Genomic DNA, 16,491 nt, shown 5'->3' with positions numbered 1-16,491 from the left:
AGCTGAAGATGGTTTACCCGTGGGGTTTTAGGCATTGAAAGTTATTTGTTAATGAGCTGCAGGATCTGTCAGCCAGTGACCAGACATGGCAATGCTCAAGAACCCCAAAGCTCTCAAAATCACGGTGGAAAAAACTTTTTTTTAATTCAAGGTTTTGTTTTGTATGCATGTTCGTCACAAGATGGCAGTGTTGCTCTAATAATTGCTTTAATCCATGCAAAAGCACTATGAGTTTATTAGCATCGGGAGAGGTTACGTTTCAAAGCATGTGAATAGGGTTGCCAACCGTGACTCATTCCTTATTATACATGAAATATTGTGTGTGTGTGTATAGTGTAAGGCACATATTTGTTATGCCCGCGTCGCCCCGTCCATCCAACCCCCGTCCCTGTCTCCTGTTCCTTATTTCCTTTTCAAGGAGTTGGCAACCCTAGTGAGGAACAACATGGAGTACATATGATCAGATCTAAGTGTACATCCACAGAGCAGGACAGCCTAAGTCAAAATAGCATAGAAAGCAGTATCAAATGTGTATAGGCTACATTTCATTTTCTCTGGTCATCTCAACACGCAACAGGGTTTGAACTGTTTTATTTGCAACTACATGGTAACGTGGTGATCAAAAAGTTATGATTCTCATAAGGGACCTGGCCACTTACTGATATATAAACATGAAAACTCGTTATCCTTTACAATTGAAGCTGTTAAAAAGTATACCCATATGTAAGCCATGGTTATGCATTTACAAAAAAAAAATTAAGTGTGAAATGTATAAAATATTCGATTCTTATTTGCTGACGGTCCCATTTGAAGATGTCATTACGTTTCAGATTAGGCCACAGGTCCCAAGTCCATTGCAATATCACCGCCTACTCCTGTGCTGCATGAAAACACAAGTATACGATGAAGCGATTTGGGAGTTATTTTCCCGCATAATTGAGTGTCTCGTCGATCCATCTTTTGTGGTCGGGGATCTTGGTGAAAGCGTAGAGCGGTTCGTTATTTAGTTGCATCGTACTGTAGGACACCACCCCATATGCCAGGCCGTTCTCGCAGACCAGCGGGCCGCCGGAGTCTCCCTGCAAGGACACACACACACACACTGTGTTTCTGCTCCGCTCCCTCACAAACGAGTGGCACCACGCGCATCCCCGGTTTTACTCATTATTTGGCGCGTATACTTACTCTGGCAGGTCCGTTCTGTCCTTCGCAGCAGTACAAATGCTCCTTGGTGCATAATGGTGAATCGGATAGGGTCACGTTGACCTCCATGAGCTTCGGGGACATGTAGGTGCTGTTTCTGTTCGGGTTTCCCCAGCCGGAGACGAAGCAACGACCCGGCAGGGCGCGTTCATCTTCGCCCGCGAGGTCGATGGGTCTCACGTGCTTGCTCAGTTTGACTTTTGAGCTCAGCTTGGAAACAAGAGGGAGAGATGTTTAAAAAAGAAAAGAAAGGAAAACAACAGCTTTTAAAGAAGAAATGGAACATTGAGTCGCATCCTTCCAGTACTCACTCTGTGCATAACTGTGGTCCACTGACTTCCACAATTATGAGGATGAGGACGCTCATCCTCATCAAGTTACGTCCACAATTATGAGGAAAAGGATACTCATCTTCATAATTGTGGACGTAACTTGATATGTACAACTTGAACCCCCCCCCCCCCCCGTTTGCTGTGCAGGTGAAAGTCTGTGCATGTCGTTGACATTTATCCATGGTAAATCTTGCAGGCATGGCGAAAAGTATGCCACGGCCAATAAACAGGAAACTGGTATGACCGCTGCAGTAGAAACCGGAAGTCAGTGGACTACAGTTATGCACAGAGGCGATTATTTCAGATATTCATTCATGAATCACTGGCCATGCGGTTATGTAACAGTCTCAATGATTCTACAGCGTTAATAATTCAGATGGATTAAACAGGACCATATATATATATATATATGTGTGTGTGTGTGTGTGTGTGCCATAGCTTGTTTGTTTGTTTTACCTTGAGCAGCATTATGTCATGTGACAGTGTGTACGGACTCATGCTGTAGTTATAATGCGGGAAGGATTGAGTCACAGTGATGTTCTGCTCGGCTCTATTGTAGTAATTGTGGACCCCGAATAAGACATTATATGAGCTGAAAAGACAAAACTTTCACTGTAAAACGGGTGAAAAATCGGCGTCACGGCAACACAGCAGATAATGATCGAGACAATTTACACTTAAATGAGATTGCATTGACGAACTTTGCCCACGCGACGATGTTTATACTTAAATGTTCTGTTCAAGCCAATTGAAATGGCCGTGGCATTCTTTGAAGTCAGTACTTTGTGTCTACAACCATGTTTGTTCATGCTAATCTTATTCCAGTAGTTCTGCAGAAAAAACAAAATATAATGTTGCTTTTTACCAATTATGCATAACCGGGAACATTTGGCATTCACGATCAAGAGATTTTGTTGTCATTTGTTTCGAACCTGTTGTTGTGCAAGTTGGCAAGGAGGGCCCCAGATAGAGGGGGGGGTGAAATTGTACTAAGTGAGGCCCTCTGAATGGGGGGGGCGGTCCGGTGCCACATCTTTTTTTTTTCTCCCCACTTGTATCCGGCCAATTACCCCACTCTTTCGAGCTCCACCCCCTCTGCCGATCCTGGGAGAGCTGCAGACTACCACAAGTCTCCTCCAATACACGTGGAGTCGCCAGCCGCTTCTTTTCACCTGACAGTGAGGAGTTTGACCAGGGGGACGTAGCGCGTGGGAGGATCACGCTACCCCCACCCCGACCGACCGACCATAGGAGGCGCTAGTGCATTGACCAGGACACATACCCACATCCGGCTTCCCACCCGCAGACACGGCCAATTGTGTCTGTAGAGACGCCCGACCAAGCCGGAGGTAACACAGGGATTTGAACCGGCGGTCCTGTTGGTTGGCAACGGAATATACCGCCACGCTACCCGGACGCCCTGTTGCCACATCTTCTCATGTGACCCTGAACTCTCGACATTGTGTTTGTCATCAAATGGGTAAACGTTGAACAGACCTGGCTTCGCAGTGGGCAGCAGTCAACACGAAGTCCTCATTCAGCAAAAATCCATCGCAGAACGCCTTGTTCGATTCCGGACACAACCGCTCCAAAATCACCATGTAGGGCCGACTATGAGCGACAGCCTCGTGGCCTCCATAGATCTTCCCTGAGTGGACTGGCGAAAAGATTATAGAGGGCCGTTATGGAGAGGCGCACATCTAACCTGCATCACCAAAGTGACCAACTTGTGTCTTCAAACCCTGATAAAAATCACCCGATATGTGGTGCTCATCTGACAAAATACTAAAAGTGGGCTGTGATTGCCCGTGTACTGTTGCCTGACAGTGCAATATACAAAAACAGACATTCACACTAATACATGCACAGCTTTTAACATTTTAGCTTACCTCCACCAAGAGCCAGAGAAAGCATCAGGAGTGCCACGCTTTTTAGGACGTCCATGGTGAGATTGGAGTTTAACTGAGCTATTAATGCTCTCTGACACCTATCGCTCTCATCCTCTGCTTTAAAGAGTGAGAACAGGAAACAGGAAGTTGTATGTGTTATGCAAAACACGGTTCTGAACATCATTCTTCCAATGAGGGACAGCTTGACTAGTTTGTCTCTGTTCGTACCTTCACCAAGAGTAAGAACAGTTTGTCTCTTTTCTTACCTTCATGTTACCTTCATCATATCCCTCTCGGACGATGTGGGGCATCTCTAACACTACCAAGTAAGCCTGACATTCGACAATGGACTGCATTTTATCTATGAACGGTGCTATACAAATAAACTGTATTATAATTATTATTAAGGAGCCTGGGTTTAAGTTTCAAACCAGACTGAGCACCGATGTTTCACATGCAGTGTCTGTAATGGCATGCAACCTTCCTTTTTTCTAAAGATTATTTCTGATTGGAATTGATACGGTGGCGCAGTGGTTAGCGCAGTCGCCTAACAGCAAGAAGGTCCCGAGTTCGAGCCCCGGGGTAGTCCAACTTGGGGGGGTCGTCCCGGGTCGTCCGCTGTGTGGAGTTTTCATGTTCTCCCACTGTCTGTGTGGGTTTCATCCGCGGCTCCGGTTTCCTCCCACAGTTCAAAGACATGTATGTGAGGTGAAACGGCCATACTAAATTGTCCCTAGGTGTGTGTGTGTCGTCCCTGCGTGATGTGGCCTGGCGGCCTATCCAGGGTGCCTACCCGCCTGCCGCCCAATTACTGCTGGGATGGGCACCAGCATCTCCGCGACATTGAGAGCAGGATAAGCGGTTGAGAGGATGGATGGATGGAATTGATCTTAAAAGGGTCCGTTTTTTGCTAAGTGTGCTTTTTTCTTTTTTTGCTTATGTAACGGGGGCAGTCCTATGCTGTTCTATGCTAGTCAGCCTGCTGCACGCCCGTCACTCTCATCATTAGCTCTGCGTTGTGTTCTATTTTGGGTGGGGTCCCAGGTGTTGTGGGGAGCCCTCAGTCTCTCATCATCATCATCATCATCATGATCAAGGAAGGAGCGGGGACACACAGGACTCTATTTGGCCCACCTTGCCATTTATTTTGGTTTCAAACCCTTCGACAACCGTCCAGTCCTCCAGCGGGAGCGGTGTTTCTTACGGACGTGGGGGTCGAAGTTCAACCACTGCCCGGACTCCACTCGTGTGCGTTAGAAGTAGAAACCGTCCACGGGACTCCGATGTAATAAAGGATAAACAAGTATTTTATCCCACAGCTTGCAGTATCTTCTTACAGGGATACTCAAGGTTACGTTCTCCTCAACCAGCAAAACTGTCCCACGGTAAAAAAAACACGTGTGGCTCGGCTCGATTGCTGCTTGAGACTCCTCCCACAAAACAAAAATGGCCTCTCCCGCGTTCCCTCTTCCGTGTACCCACAAGACCTCTCTCTTAAAGCGACAGTACACGTATATGACGGTTGTTGGAAAACATACATAAAAGTAAATAATGACATAAAATAAAATGTAGTAAACACAAATAACAGCACACAGACAGGATTTGGTGATATTTCATACTCAAACAAAATAAAATAAAAACATTAATTTTAACCTGGTTACATTCACCCCTCCTGAAATTCACCAACATCCTGACAGCAGGATAAAAAGAGAAAGAGGAAAGGAAAAGCCCATCACTGACTACTGGCACAAGTGAAAAGAAGGACCTAGTCCTCCAGTCAACTTAGGAGCTACCTCAGTTACGAGGTTCAGAAAATAATGAGGTTGATCAAGTCTCAGTATTCCCCTAGATCAATGTGACGCCTGATACGCCACACCATGCACTTGGCCCAAAACAACCCTGTCTGATAGACACCTAATAACTCACATTAAACTAGTTTGAATGACTCCAACCTCCATCAAAGTTCAAACCCTCACACTCCGTAGAAATGGCATCTGAGCCATAGATTCTATTAACCTGTTCACTGACCTCACCACCCTCCCTGTGCGTGTCCTAACCCGACCATCGCTCTCTACTTGTGTGCGTGAGACAGTGCGAGCTGCAACATCTGTATCGAGTGAGGGTGGTGCCCCTGTGTGCGAATCAGTGTGAGATATAACACCTACATCGAGTGAGTGTGATGCCTCTATGTGTGGTGCATGTGTGTTGTGTGGTGCGTGTGTGTTGGGTGGAGACTGAGCAGTGGCCCCCACAGGACTGACTACCAGACTAGACGGAATGAACTCTTCCGCTTCTGCCCACTCAGATCTAGGCGAGTCTCCAAGTGATGAGACTGCTAGCCCCACTGCATCCCCTGAGACCGTCAGGCCATCTGCACTGTCCTCCTCATCGGACTCTGCGCAGTCAAGCAACTGACTGGTTGTACTGGACTCCTCACCCTGATCTAACTCAGGAAGGGGCAAGAAGTTGACGTCCAACAAACGGTTCCTGTGCACCACTCTGGTGTGCCCCTCTGCATCCTGAATCTTGTAGACGTGGATATTGGGATTGACACCGACAACCGTGTACACTCCGTTCTCCCATTTGTCAGCCAACTTTCTCTTCCCTCGCTCACTCTGGTTCGCAACCAAAACACGATCCCCGACAGACAGGACAGTGCCCTTGGCGTGTCTGTTGTACTGTCGCGCCTGATGCTGCTGCTCAGCCGTGGAGTGCTTCTGAGCGATCTCCATTGCACTCCTTAGACAGGAAAGCAGAGACTGAGCATAAGAGTCATAGTCAACAACGTGAGGATCATGCAAAACCTGCCTGAACATAACATCCACCGGCAGTCTTGGGACACGCCCATACATCAGGAAGAAAGGTGCATAACCCGTGGTCTCGTGAACAGTGGCATTGTACGCGAGCGTGAGAGAATGGATCTGCTGAGGCCACTGTTGCTTCTGCTGAAGCGGAAGGGAACGGAGCATATTCCCCATCGTGCGATTAAAACGCTCTGTCCCGCCATTACCCATAGGATGGTAGGCCGTCGTGTGGGACTTCGCTACACCCGCCAACTTGAGAAGCTCTGCAATCAGGTTACTCTCAAAGTTTGTGCCCTGGTCAGAATGTATTCTCTCTGGAAACCCGTAAACACAGAATACATGATCCCAGAGTTTCTTGGCGACCTGCTTCGCTGTCTGATTGGTGCAGGGGAACGCGTGAGCAAGCTTAGTGAAGTGGTCAGTAACCACTAAGACATCGACTGACCGCTGCTTACTGTCCTCAGCGGACCAGAAATCCATACACACAAGCTGCATCGGTGCGGAAGTTTTAATGCTCTCCAGGGGCGCGCAAGCAGCTGGCTCTGGGGTCTTCCCAAACACACATCTCTGACAGCATCTGACATATGCTCTGATATCCCTCTCCATGTCAGGCCAATAAAAACGCTGCCTTGCAAGAGAGAGAGTACGGTCCTGGCCCTGATGACCAGCGTGATCGTGGATGCCAGACAGTGCCTTGTCTTTCAGACTCAGAGGTAAAACATACTGAGACCTCCTCTGCTTGGACACTGGGTCCTTTGTCACCCTGTACAAGACACCATCATTGACTTCCAACTTCTCCCACTGTTTCAACAGCCTGAGGACCTTCTGGTTAGCACCATGCCTCTCACGCCTCGATGGCCGCTTCCGAACAGCGACAAAGGGCAACACCTTGGAGATGCAGGGGTCCTGCCCCTGACTCAACCTGAGCTCCTCGGTGGATAACATTGGCAGTGTATCCTGACCACCCGACAGATGCTGAACGTGCTGGACCAAACTGAGTGCTGTGAATACTGATGCATCAGGCCAGTCACATTTGGCTTGACAAAAAGCCCTGACCTCAGCTGCATCACAAGCAAACCCAGATCGCGCACTACTCACTGTTTGGGACTGGCAACTGAGTCTGAAAACATCCTGCACAGAGTCCCCCTCAACCCCGTCGGCTTCCTGAACAAGGGCCGGGTAGGGCTCCCTAAGTAGCCTCTGACTGACGGGCTTGGAAAAAGGGTCGCGACTCAACGCATCCGCCACCACGTTTTTCTTCCCTGGCAGGTGTTTGAGATCGAAAGTGTAAGACGCCAACTTAGACACCCAGCGGATCTCACACGCGTCAAGCTTCGGCTTCGTTAGGAGATAAGTCAGCGGATTATTATCTGTCCAAACGGTGAAGCTTTGACCCTTCAGCCAGTGGCTGAACTTTTCACAAACACTCCACTTCAGCGCCATGAACTCCAGTCTATGAGCTGGATACTTCCGCTGTGAGGCACTGAGGGACTTGCTTGCAAAACCAACAGGTCTGGCCTTGGACTCTCCTCGGGGCACTTGAGACAGCACCGCGCCGAGTCCGTCCAAAGACGCATCGACCGACAAAATGAAAGGCACCTCAAAGTCTGGATGGGCAAGCACCACACACTCCAGTAACATCGTCTTCAACAGATCAAATGCTTCCCCACATTCCACCGTCCAGTCTGCGGAGGTAAGCTTACGGAAGCTGCCATGGGGCTTCTTATCCTTAGCTGACCTCCCCCTCCTCTTTTGTCCAGCTGTAAGGGCGAACAGGGGCTTAGCCACGGAGGAGCAGTTCGGGAGGAAATGCTGGTAGTAAAATACCATACCAAGGAAAGATTTGATCCTACGAACAGAAGGCGTGCACCCATCACCTTCTGCAGCAGATGACACTTCTTCGGAGCCAGTTTCAAGTTGTTCTCCCTCAACCTCTGAAACACAGTGCGGAGCCTCGACAGAGCCTCAACCTCTGACGGCGCGAAGACAAGAAGATCATCAAGATAGCACAAAAGCTTCGTGAAGTTCAGATCCCCAAAGATCCCAATCATCATTCTCATGAAGGCTGCAGGGCTATTACAAAGGCCCTGTGGCATGCGATTGTATTCATGCAACCCAAGGGGAGTCGTGAAAGCAGTGTACTTCTTGTCATCTTCATGCATTGGGATGTTGAAGAAGCCAGAGGTGAGGTCCATCGTACTAAAGAGGCAGTTACCACCCAGCGCGGCAAGACAGTCCGACTGGTGTGGCAAGGGATGAGCGTCTTTCAAGGTCCGAGCATTCAGCCATCTGAAATCAGTGCAGATCCGAAGCCCGCCATCCTTCTTCCATACCATAACCAGCGGTGAAGCGTATGCGCTCGAGGACTTCCGGATAATCCCTTTCTCCTCCATATCAGTGAGAACCTTTCTCAACTTCTGATAGTGGGCTGGGGGAACCCTCCTGTAGGGCAAGCAAAAGGGGCGCTCATCCACCAGATGGATGCGATGTGTGTATCCTGTGACCTCGCCACAGTCCAGAGAGTCCCTGGAGAAGATGTCATGGTACTCGGTGAGCAGCTGAGTGAGCTGGGACTTGCATGCCTCACTAACCTGACAGGAGCTGAGGTCAATGTCACTGAGTCCGAGCTCTGACAAACTCCTAGCCGGCTGGACAGGGGGACAGGCACTATCTGTGGCGTTGGACTCATGCCTCCCTGCAACTGATTGCAGTCCCTGGAAAACATTAAAGTCCTCAATCGCCAAGCATGGAAACACATCAGCCAACTTGCAGTTCCTTTTCAGTGTGATGGCTTTGTCAGATGGATTGACAACAGTCATGGGTACCCACCTATCACCCCAGAGCGGTGTGACAAGTCGACCTACGAGGACACTGCGTGGCATGGCCTTGGAGTCTGTCGGCTCCACAACAACAGTGCTTCCAGCTGACATAGGCACCTTAGCAGGAAGTCTGCCCCAGACTAAGTGCTCGTGCCTCGGTAAGAGTGTCACGGCCTGGGTGAGCTTAGCAGTACCTATCTTCTCAGGAACTGCACCACCCCTCCAGCGCTCTACATTCATGAACATGGACAAGAACTGTTCAACGTCAGGACTAGACGGATGTTCCTGTCTGGACGCGATGTCCCAGTACTCAGTACCACTCTTGAGTACATGGGCCACATGTTTAATGACGTTTGTGCCGACTATCAGATCATCATGCTGACCGGGCACGACCAGAGTGGGTATGACAAAGGAAACACCATAAAGCTGCCTTTTGAGGTCATAAAAACCATCAGGCCTAGTCTCCAGACCACCGCAGCCAATCAAGACAATGTTCCCTTCAGGCTGCTGCTTCTCAGGTAAAACACCCCCAGAGCGGAGCTTCTCTACTGCATTTTCACTGATACTGCATGACATAGAGCCAGTATCCAACATGCCATTAAGCTGCACACTCTGGTTGACAAGAACAGGAGCATAGAACAAGTCACTGAAAGCCTGAATCCTCTGTGTCGCCTGAATGACCATACGCGAACCCTGAGGTGCTTTGGCACACTTGTCTTCATACAAGTGAGCCAGGTCGGAGACATCAGTGAGGGATACATCTACATTACCCACACCATCCCTCTCTAGGTGTGGGTTTAGTAGTTTAACGGACGAGACTGACGACCAGCTCTTCCACCAGGCTGAGAACGGAGCTGGTGGGGCGGCTGAGGGTGAGGACAGTCCCTCTTCCAATGACCAGGGGACAAACAGTTTATACATCGGTTCTCCCGGCTGCAGTGGGAAAATGTGGAGTGATCCGGAGACTTACAAACCCTGCACAACCGCTGTGGTGCGTCTGGCACCCGCCCTGCGGCGTTAGCTGGCGGTTGAGTCAGCGTCGGTGTCCGGACTGCAGCGCTAACTGGAACCTGAGTCTGCATTGTGACCAAACGGTCTAGCAAGCTCACCAAACTCCTCATATAGTCATCACCGCCAGAGACAGGTGCGGGAGATGGTGTAGGAGACCTTGCACAAAATGGTATAGGAGATGACGCATGAGCCGGGACGGGAGATGGCACCACCGGCACGGTCGTGTTCAAGTCGGGAGCCATGTCGACTAGAGGGACATGAACCTGTGAATGGAACCTACGCTCTACCGCGCCTGCTTCACGTTGTCCACCTGCAGCAACACGGGACTTCCTCTCCAGCATGTGCTCATCAAGCCTCTCCTGGATCTCGCTAGCAGACCATTTCCCTGCGGACTTGAACTTAAAAACATTGGCAAGAGACTGATCTGGACAGTGTTTGATAAACATCATGCTTACCTCGTGGCTTGGCTCTTCAATACTACGGCCCTGCCACTTCAAGCATTCGTCAGCCACCTCCACTGTTTTATTAAGCCTAATCCAATACTCCATAGCGTCCTCACCTGGCTTGGGCAGCGTACTGTAAAAGTCCACCAGGGGCATGCTCGAGTATGTGAGGTCACTAAAGTGTTGCTTCAGTACATCAAAAATAATGTGGGGGTTCGCTATGTGGTCGACAGATGTGTTGCGCACTTACTTCGACAGTGACTAATGAGTGTCTGTCTATGACATAACTAACCATGAAGAGAATGGATTGGGATCAAATCTGTGTCTGTGCTGGATGAGTGGTCACTTCCTACATTGTGTTTTTACAAAATCTGTTTCTCTGGATTTATAGACTCATGTCTACAATGGCTGGCTGACTGGCAACTGGCTGACTAGTAAGATGGCGCGCCGCAGAGTATGACCCGACTCTGCCCAGTGACCCGCGACGTCATGAGTCGCTATCAGACACAACGCGGCGCACCGCAGGGTTCAGCGCGGAGGAAAAGAGCAAAATAGGCGAAGTTTCCAAACGTGCTAGCGAGTAAGTTCGCCGTTTTTGTTGCTGCCAGGAAAACTAAACCATTTCTCACTTAAGAGACTTCAATAGGTCTGTAGCGCTATTGACGGGGGACACTTTGTAAACCATATAACAAGCTAGTCGACTAAACTAGTCGACTAAAGGGTCCAACCCGTTAGAAGGGCTACCGAGCCTATTTATCCGTGAACGTTACACTACCCCCGTCCTTGTGGAAGCGCTTCCGATGGAGGGGACCGCCACGCGAAGCCGGATCTCACGCACCGCGGGCACGTTGTCGCCCGTGCGGAATACACGAGTTCGCGCCCCGCCTGTGACGGTCCGGCCGGGCTGCCCCCCCCCCCCGAATTCGCTACAGCATTATCTTTTCCCTCCATTTTGCCCTCCGTGGCTGGCTGTGCGGGTGGGTATTCGTGCGCCCACGCTTTTCAAGCCGTTGGAAATAATGGGTTCGAGAGCGCAGCGGTGCCGTGGACGCGTGGTGTCTGACTCTAAACGGCCCTATAGACTGCCTATGGTTTACCCACAGCACACTGCTTCGAAGATCCCGACCTCTATTTCTTGCTCAAAGCTGTGGCTGTCGTAGAGGAGCCTCTGAGTCTGTCATTTAGCCCCCGAGGTAACATTATTCTGATATTATCATGTCATAAAACGGTGAATAAATATAGGATTTGTTTGAAACCAAAGCTCCTTGATCGCGAAGTTAAATGTGAATAGCGAGCTTCCAAAGGAATGAGGGAGTCATTAAATTCAATTTGGAGGGAAATGACATCAATCAGCAGACTTTCCTTTTATAAGCCTGCATTAAGAGAATTCGGGAATATTTCTGCCATTCATTTTTCTTTGAGACAGGAGAAAAATGAATCAATTTTTGAAGCATCTTTATTGCATGAATCAAACACAGTTCATAATATCTGGGCATGGTTTGTGGGCTCTGTAGGTCTACCTCTTACCTTGGCAAAAGTGATGGAGAGACTGATTCTGACAGTGTTGTCTGTAGTGCTTAGATAATGAAGTGCTGCACCCAGAAGTGCTGCAGAAGTTTTGAGAGATAGTTCACTAAGTTTAAAAAGAGGGGCAAAAGAAAAAGGTAGACATATGCTAACAAATACAACCTGGTGCAATTATTGTGAAATAACTTAAAATCCTGAATAACAAGTTTTTTTATTGTACAAAGTATATCACCCCCCCACCCCCACCCACACGTATGCAGCGATGCACGTACACAGGTATGCAGCCAGGACCAAACACACACACACACACACACACACACACACACACACACACACATTGTGGAACAACATTAAAATGAGTGGCGTGGTTGCCACTTATTTCCCTTGGCTCATAGGGTAGCGTTACCCTATCTGTGTCCAAAGGAACTGACCACACAGCACAGGTATGTCTGTTACATCACTTCCTGAGTCTAGACAAAAATATGCCTCCTTTACCTGAACCGCACACTTTTTGATGCAGTTGTTTTCAATGGTGCACAAAAGGGGTTTTGTGTATCACCGAGAGGTGAGAGGGAAAAGAGGCGGTGAAGTGGAGGGGGACGACGATCGAGGACGTAGAGGAGGAGAGAAAGAGTGAACAGGTTTTTTGGGATGTGGGCTCCTGGAGCCTCGGGCAGAAATGGGAATCACAGGAGACGAGGTAGGGAGGAGCCGGCCTTGTAAGGAGAGCGGCCTCACCGCTGGCCCGTGGGTTTTATGGAGACCATGGGGGCTGAGGACGCTGGCTGGTTTAGCCATTGAACGCAGCAACAAGGAACGAGGAAACCTAATAACGGTCATAAAAAGACCATCAATCACAGCACAAAATTACATGTTTATTCAGAAGAAAGGAAAACGACAACAGTAAAAAGGCAATGGGCATTCCTCAGAAAGTCACGATAGATCGGACCATGGGCTCGACTGAAATCACATATGGAGACTGAGGTTGTGTCACTGTCTATGTTCAACAATTACCCGAGATATTAGATGACTAATGTCTGCGCTGCTGCTCATAAGTTATCTATTTTGCAAAAGAGATGGTTGGACTTAATTGTAGCTATATGTTCAACATTTCGCCCGCGTCACAGAAAAGTTCTTCCCACCGTAACCATTGGTCTCTTTCACGTGGCTCCATCAAGTCAGGGATGCACCACTGTTACATCCACCGAGGTTTACTTTAACCGGACTAAATTGTATTGGAAAATGGATATGAAGTTTGTGAATGAATCAAATGAAAAACTACTATTCAGCTATTAACACAGCTTAGAAAATGAAAGTAGTGTGTGTGTGTGTGTGTGTGTGTTGATTTATATAAGAGACCATGAGTGCATAACTACTGATGTGACACAGGGTTGTGCAGATGGCTGTTGCGAGACAGAAGCACTTCGGTTCACATAATAAAAAAAAAAACTGAATCGATTGTGTGGATGAACCTCACTTATTGAGAGATGTGTCCACTTTCAAGGGAAATAAGACTGTTCCCCGAAGAAAATGTTGCACGATTCTTCCAAATGGTCTCCACACGCACAAATGATGAATGTACAAGTGCGCGCGCGCGCGCGCACACACACACACACACACACACACACAGTGGTTAATAAAAGGATTAACATAATGGAACTGAGGTATCTTTGGGTGCAAAAGATGAATTCAGAAGTGGTCTACTTCCGTGACGTCACATCTATCTGTCTTTGTTGAGAGTGTTGTTCTCCTTTAAGGTCATGTATGGCGGGGCCTCTGGTTGGGGTCGACCTCATGAGATGTTGTTTTAGTTGGAGCAAAAGAGATGTAAAATATTTAAGCTTTTCATTCTTTAAATTTGCCAAGTGGGGCGTAGCGGTCTATTCTTTGGCCCACCAACACAGGGGATCGGCAGTTCAAATCCCCGTGTTACCTCCGGCTTGGTCGGGTGTCCTTACAGACACAATCAACCGTGTCTGCGGGTGGGAAGCCGGATGTGAATGTGTGTCCTGGTCGCTGCACTAGCGCCTCCTCTGGTCGGTCGGAGAGACTGTTTGGGGGGGGGATTGGGGGGAATAGCGTGATCTTCCCACACGCCACGTGCCCCTGGCAAAACTCCTCACTGTCAGGTGAAAAGAAGCGGCTGGGGACTCAATGTATCGGAGGAGGCATGTGGTAGTCTGCAGCCCTCCCCAGATCAGCAGAGGGGGTGGAGCAGCGACCGGGACGGCTTGGAAGAGTGGGGTGATTGGCTGGATACATCCATCCATCCATTATCTGAACCGCTTATCCTGCTCTCAGGGTCACGGGGATGCTGGAGCCTATCCCAGCAGTCACTGGGCGGCAGGCGGGGAGACACCCTGGACAGACTGCCAGACCATCACAGGGCCGACTCTCACACACACATTCACATCTAGGGACAATTTAGTACAGCCGATTCACTTGACCTACATGTCTTTTGACTGTGAGAGGAAACGGAGCCCCCGGAGGAAAGACACGGGGAGAACATGCAAACTCCACACAGAGGACAACCCGGGACGACCCCCAAGGTTGGGCTACCCCGGAACCCAGAACCTTCTTGCTGTGAGGCGACCATGCTAACCACTGTGCCACCATGCCACCTGGCCGGATACAATTGGAGAGAAAAAAGGGGGGGGATCCCCCCCCCAAAAAATGCTAAGTGATAACCAGCAAAGCATCTTTCATTAGCTCACATCTCCAAAGCCTTCAACAAGTGCTAATACAGACCCTAAGTTAAACCACTAACGTCCCATGTAGAATGTGTAGAATGACTCAGCTATCCACGGTCCTGCGACTTTAAGTTCGTCGACCCAAATGGAAACCGCAGAGCATACAAGACATTTTTTTTCAGTTATCTGATAAGATCTTTATGATTTCCTTTTGAAAAAAACCTCTTGCAACACAAACAGGTCAAACTATTGCACCTTGTGATTCTAGTTGTCATGGGGAGCAACAATTCAAACACTCTGATCAAAATTAGACATCAGCAAGGGCCAGGAGAGGCCTACTGAGGCATCTTGGTCATCACCGATGAAACCATTCAGTCATTCATGAAAACAAACGAGGTTTTCCATTTGAAAAATAAATCTAAACCTGCTTTTAACAACGTTGTTGTAGGAATGAAACAAAAGTCCATTATGGGTCGGTATCACGTAATTTACTACAGACGTAACACATAGGAATTCCACATCCATAAAGGCGTTTGTCTGTGAATATAATCATCTACTTTTTGAAACAATAACTGAGGAGCTTCAGGCGGTACAACTGTTCCACGGTAAATTTATGATGTTTTGTAATGGCTCTCAGTGAGATTTAGATGGTGCTACAGCTCTGGATGTAGACATGATACATGCGCGGTCCATATTCAGCATTGTGTGAACTAGCTTTTAACCATTGGACGGCCAGTTTAAATCCCCGGCCCAGCTGAGTATGGCAATGTGCCTTTCTCCCCCAACAAGTGCTCCCATTGTTTAGCTAGAACCGAAGAAAGAAGGTCACTTTACTTCGTCATTGTGCAGGTTAAAATGAAATGTGTTCTCTGCATGTAACCCATCCTATTGTATAGGAGCATCGAGCAGCTGCAGCGCCCGGGGACCAACTCCAGTTCTTTCCATTGCCTTGCTCAGGGGCACAGACAGGAGTATTAACCCTAACATGCATGTCTTTCTGATGGTGGGAGGAAACTGGAGCACCCGGAGGAAACCCACGCAGACACAGGGAGAACATGCAAACTCCACACAGAAAGGACCTGGGACAGCCTGTGGTTCGAACACAGGAACCATCTCGTTGTGAGGCAACGGTGCTAACCACCGGGCCACCGTGCCGCCGTTAAACTAGACGTTCAGTCCCCACGTTGAAATGACATGCTGTCGTGGCTGCTGCAGCAGAGGAAGCTCATTGGTTTGGTTGTGTTTAAGTATATGAATCTACAGCAGGGGGCAATGGCTTGCATTTCATCATGCCATCCACCTGATCACAGCATCAGTGTATCTGATCCTTGTTAAGCAAGAGTCAGAATCATTATAATGCCCATTGTGGTGATAATAATAATAATAATAATAATAATAGGGCGGCACAGTGGTTAGTGCAGTCGCCTCACAGCAAGAAGGTCCTGGGTTCGAGTCCCGGAAGTTGTCCAATCTTGGGGGTCATCCCAGGTTGTCCTCTGTGTGGAGTTTGCATGTTCTCCCTGTGTATGTGTGGGTTTCCTTTGGGTGCTCTGGTATCCTTCCACAGTCCAAAGACATGTAGGTCAGGTGAATCAGCCATACTAAATTGTCCCTAGGTGTGAATGTGTGTGTGTGTGTGTGTGTGTGTGTGTGTGTGTGTGTGTGTGTGTGTGTGTGTGTGTGTGTGTGTGCACGCGCGCGCATGTGTGTGCGCCCATGCTTGCAGGCACGTGTGTCGGCCATGTGATGGACTGGCAGTCTGTCCAGGGTGTC

The 16,491-nt window shown here is 48.8% G+C and overlaps 1 protein-coding gene across 1 annotated transcript; it reads right to left on the bottom strand.

Moving 5' to 3' along the window:
- Positions 1–125: 125 nt before the first annotated feature.
- On the bottom strand, positions 126–3,518 carry si:ch211-212d10.1 (granzyme B(G,H)). Its single transcript, XM_056277600.1, has 5 exons — positions 3,425–3,518; positions 3,033–3,192; positions 1,992–2,127; positions 1,186–1,413; positions 126–1,079 (listed from the first exon to the last, which is right to left on the bottom strand). Exons 1-5 carry the CDS (start codon positions 3,477–3,479, stop codon positions 921–923), a joined length of 738 nt encoding a protein of 245 aa, XP_056133575.1. The 5' UTR covers positions 3,480–3,518; the 3' UTR covers positions 126–920.
- Between the last annotated feature and the right edge of the window lie 12,973 nt (positions 3,519–16,491).

This window comes from Lampris incognitus, chromosome 3 (genome assembly GCF_029633865.1).
Source record: "Lampris incognitus isolate fLamInc1 chromosome 3, fLamInc1.hap2, whole genome shotgun sequence".
NCBI lineage: Eukaryota > Metazoa > Chordata > Actinopteri > Lampriformes > Lampridae > Lampris > Lampris incognitus.
The sequence above is the reverse complement of the archived record's forward strand: the minus strand, read 5'-3'. Positions and strand labels throughout refer to the sequence as shown.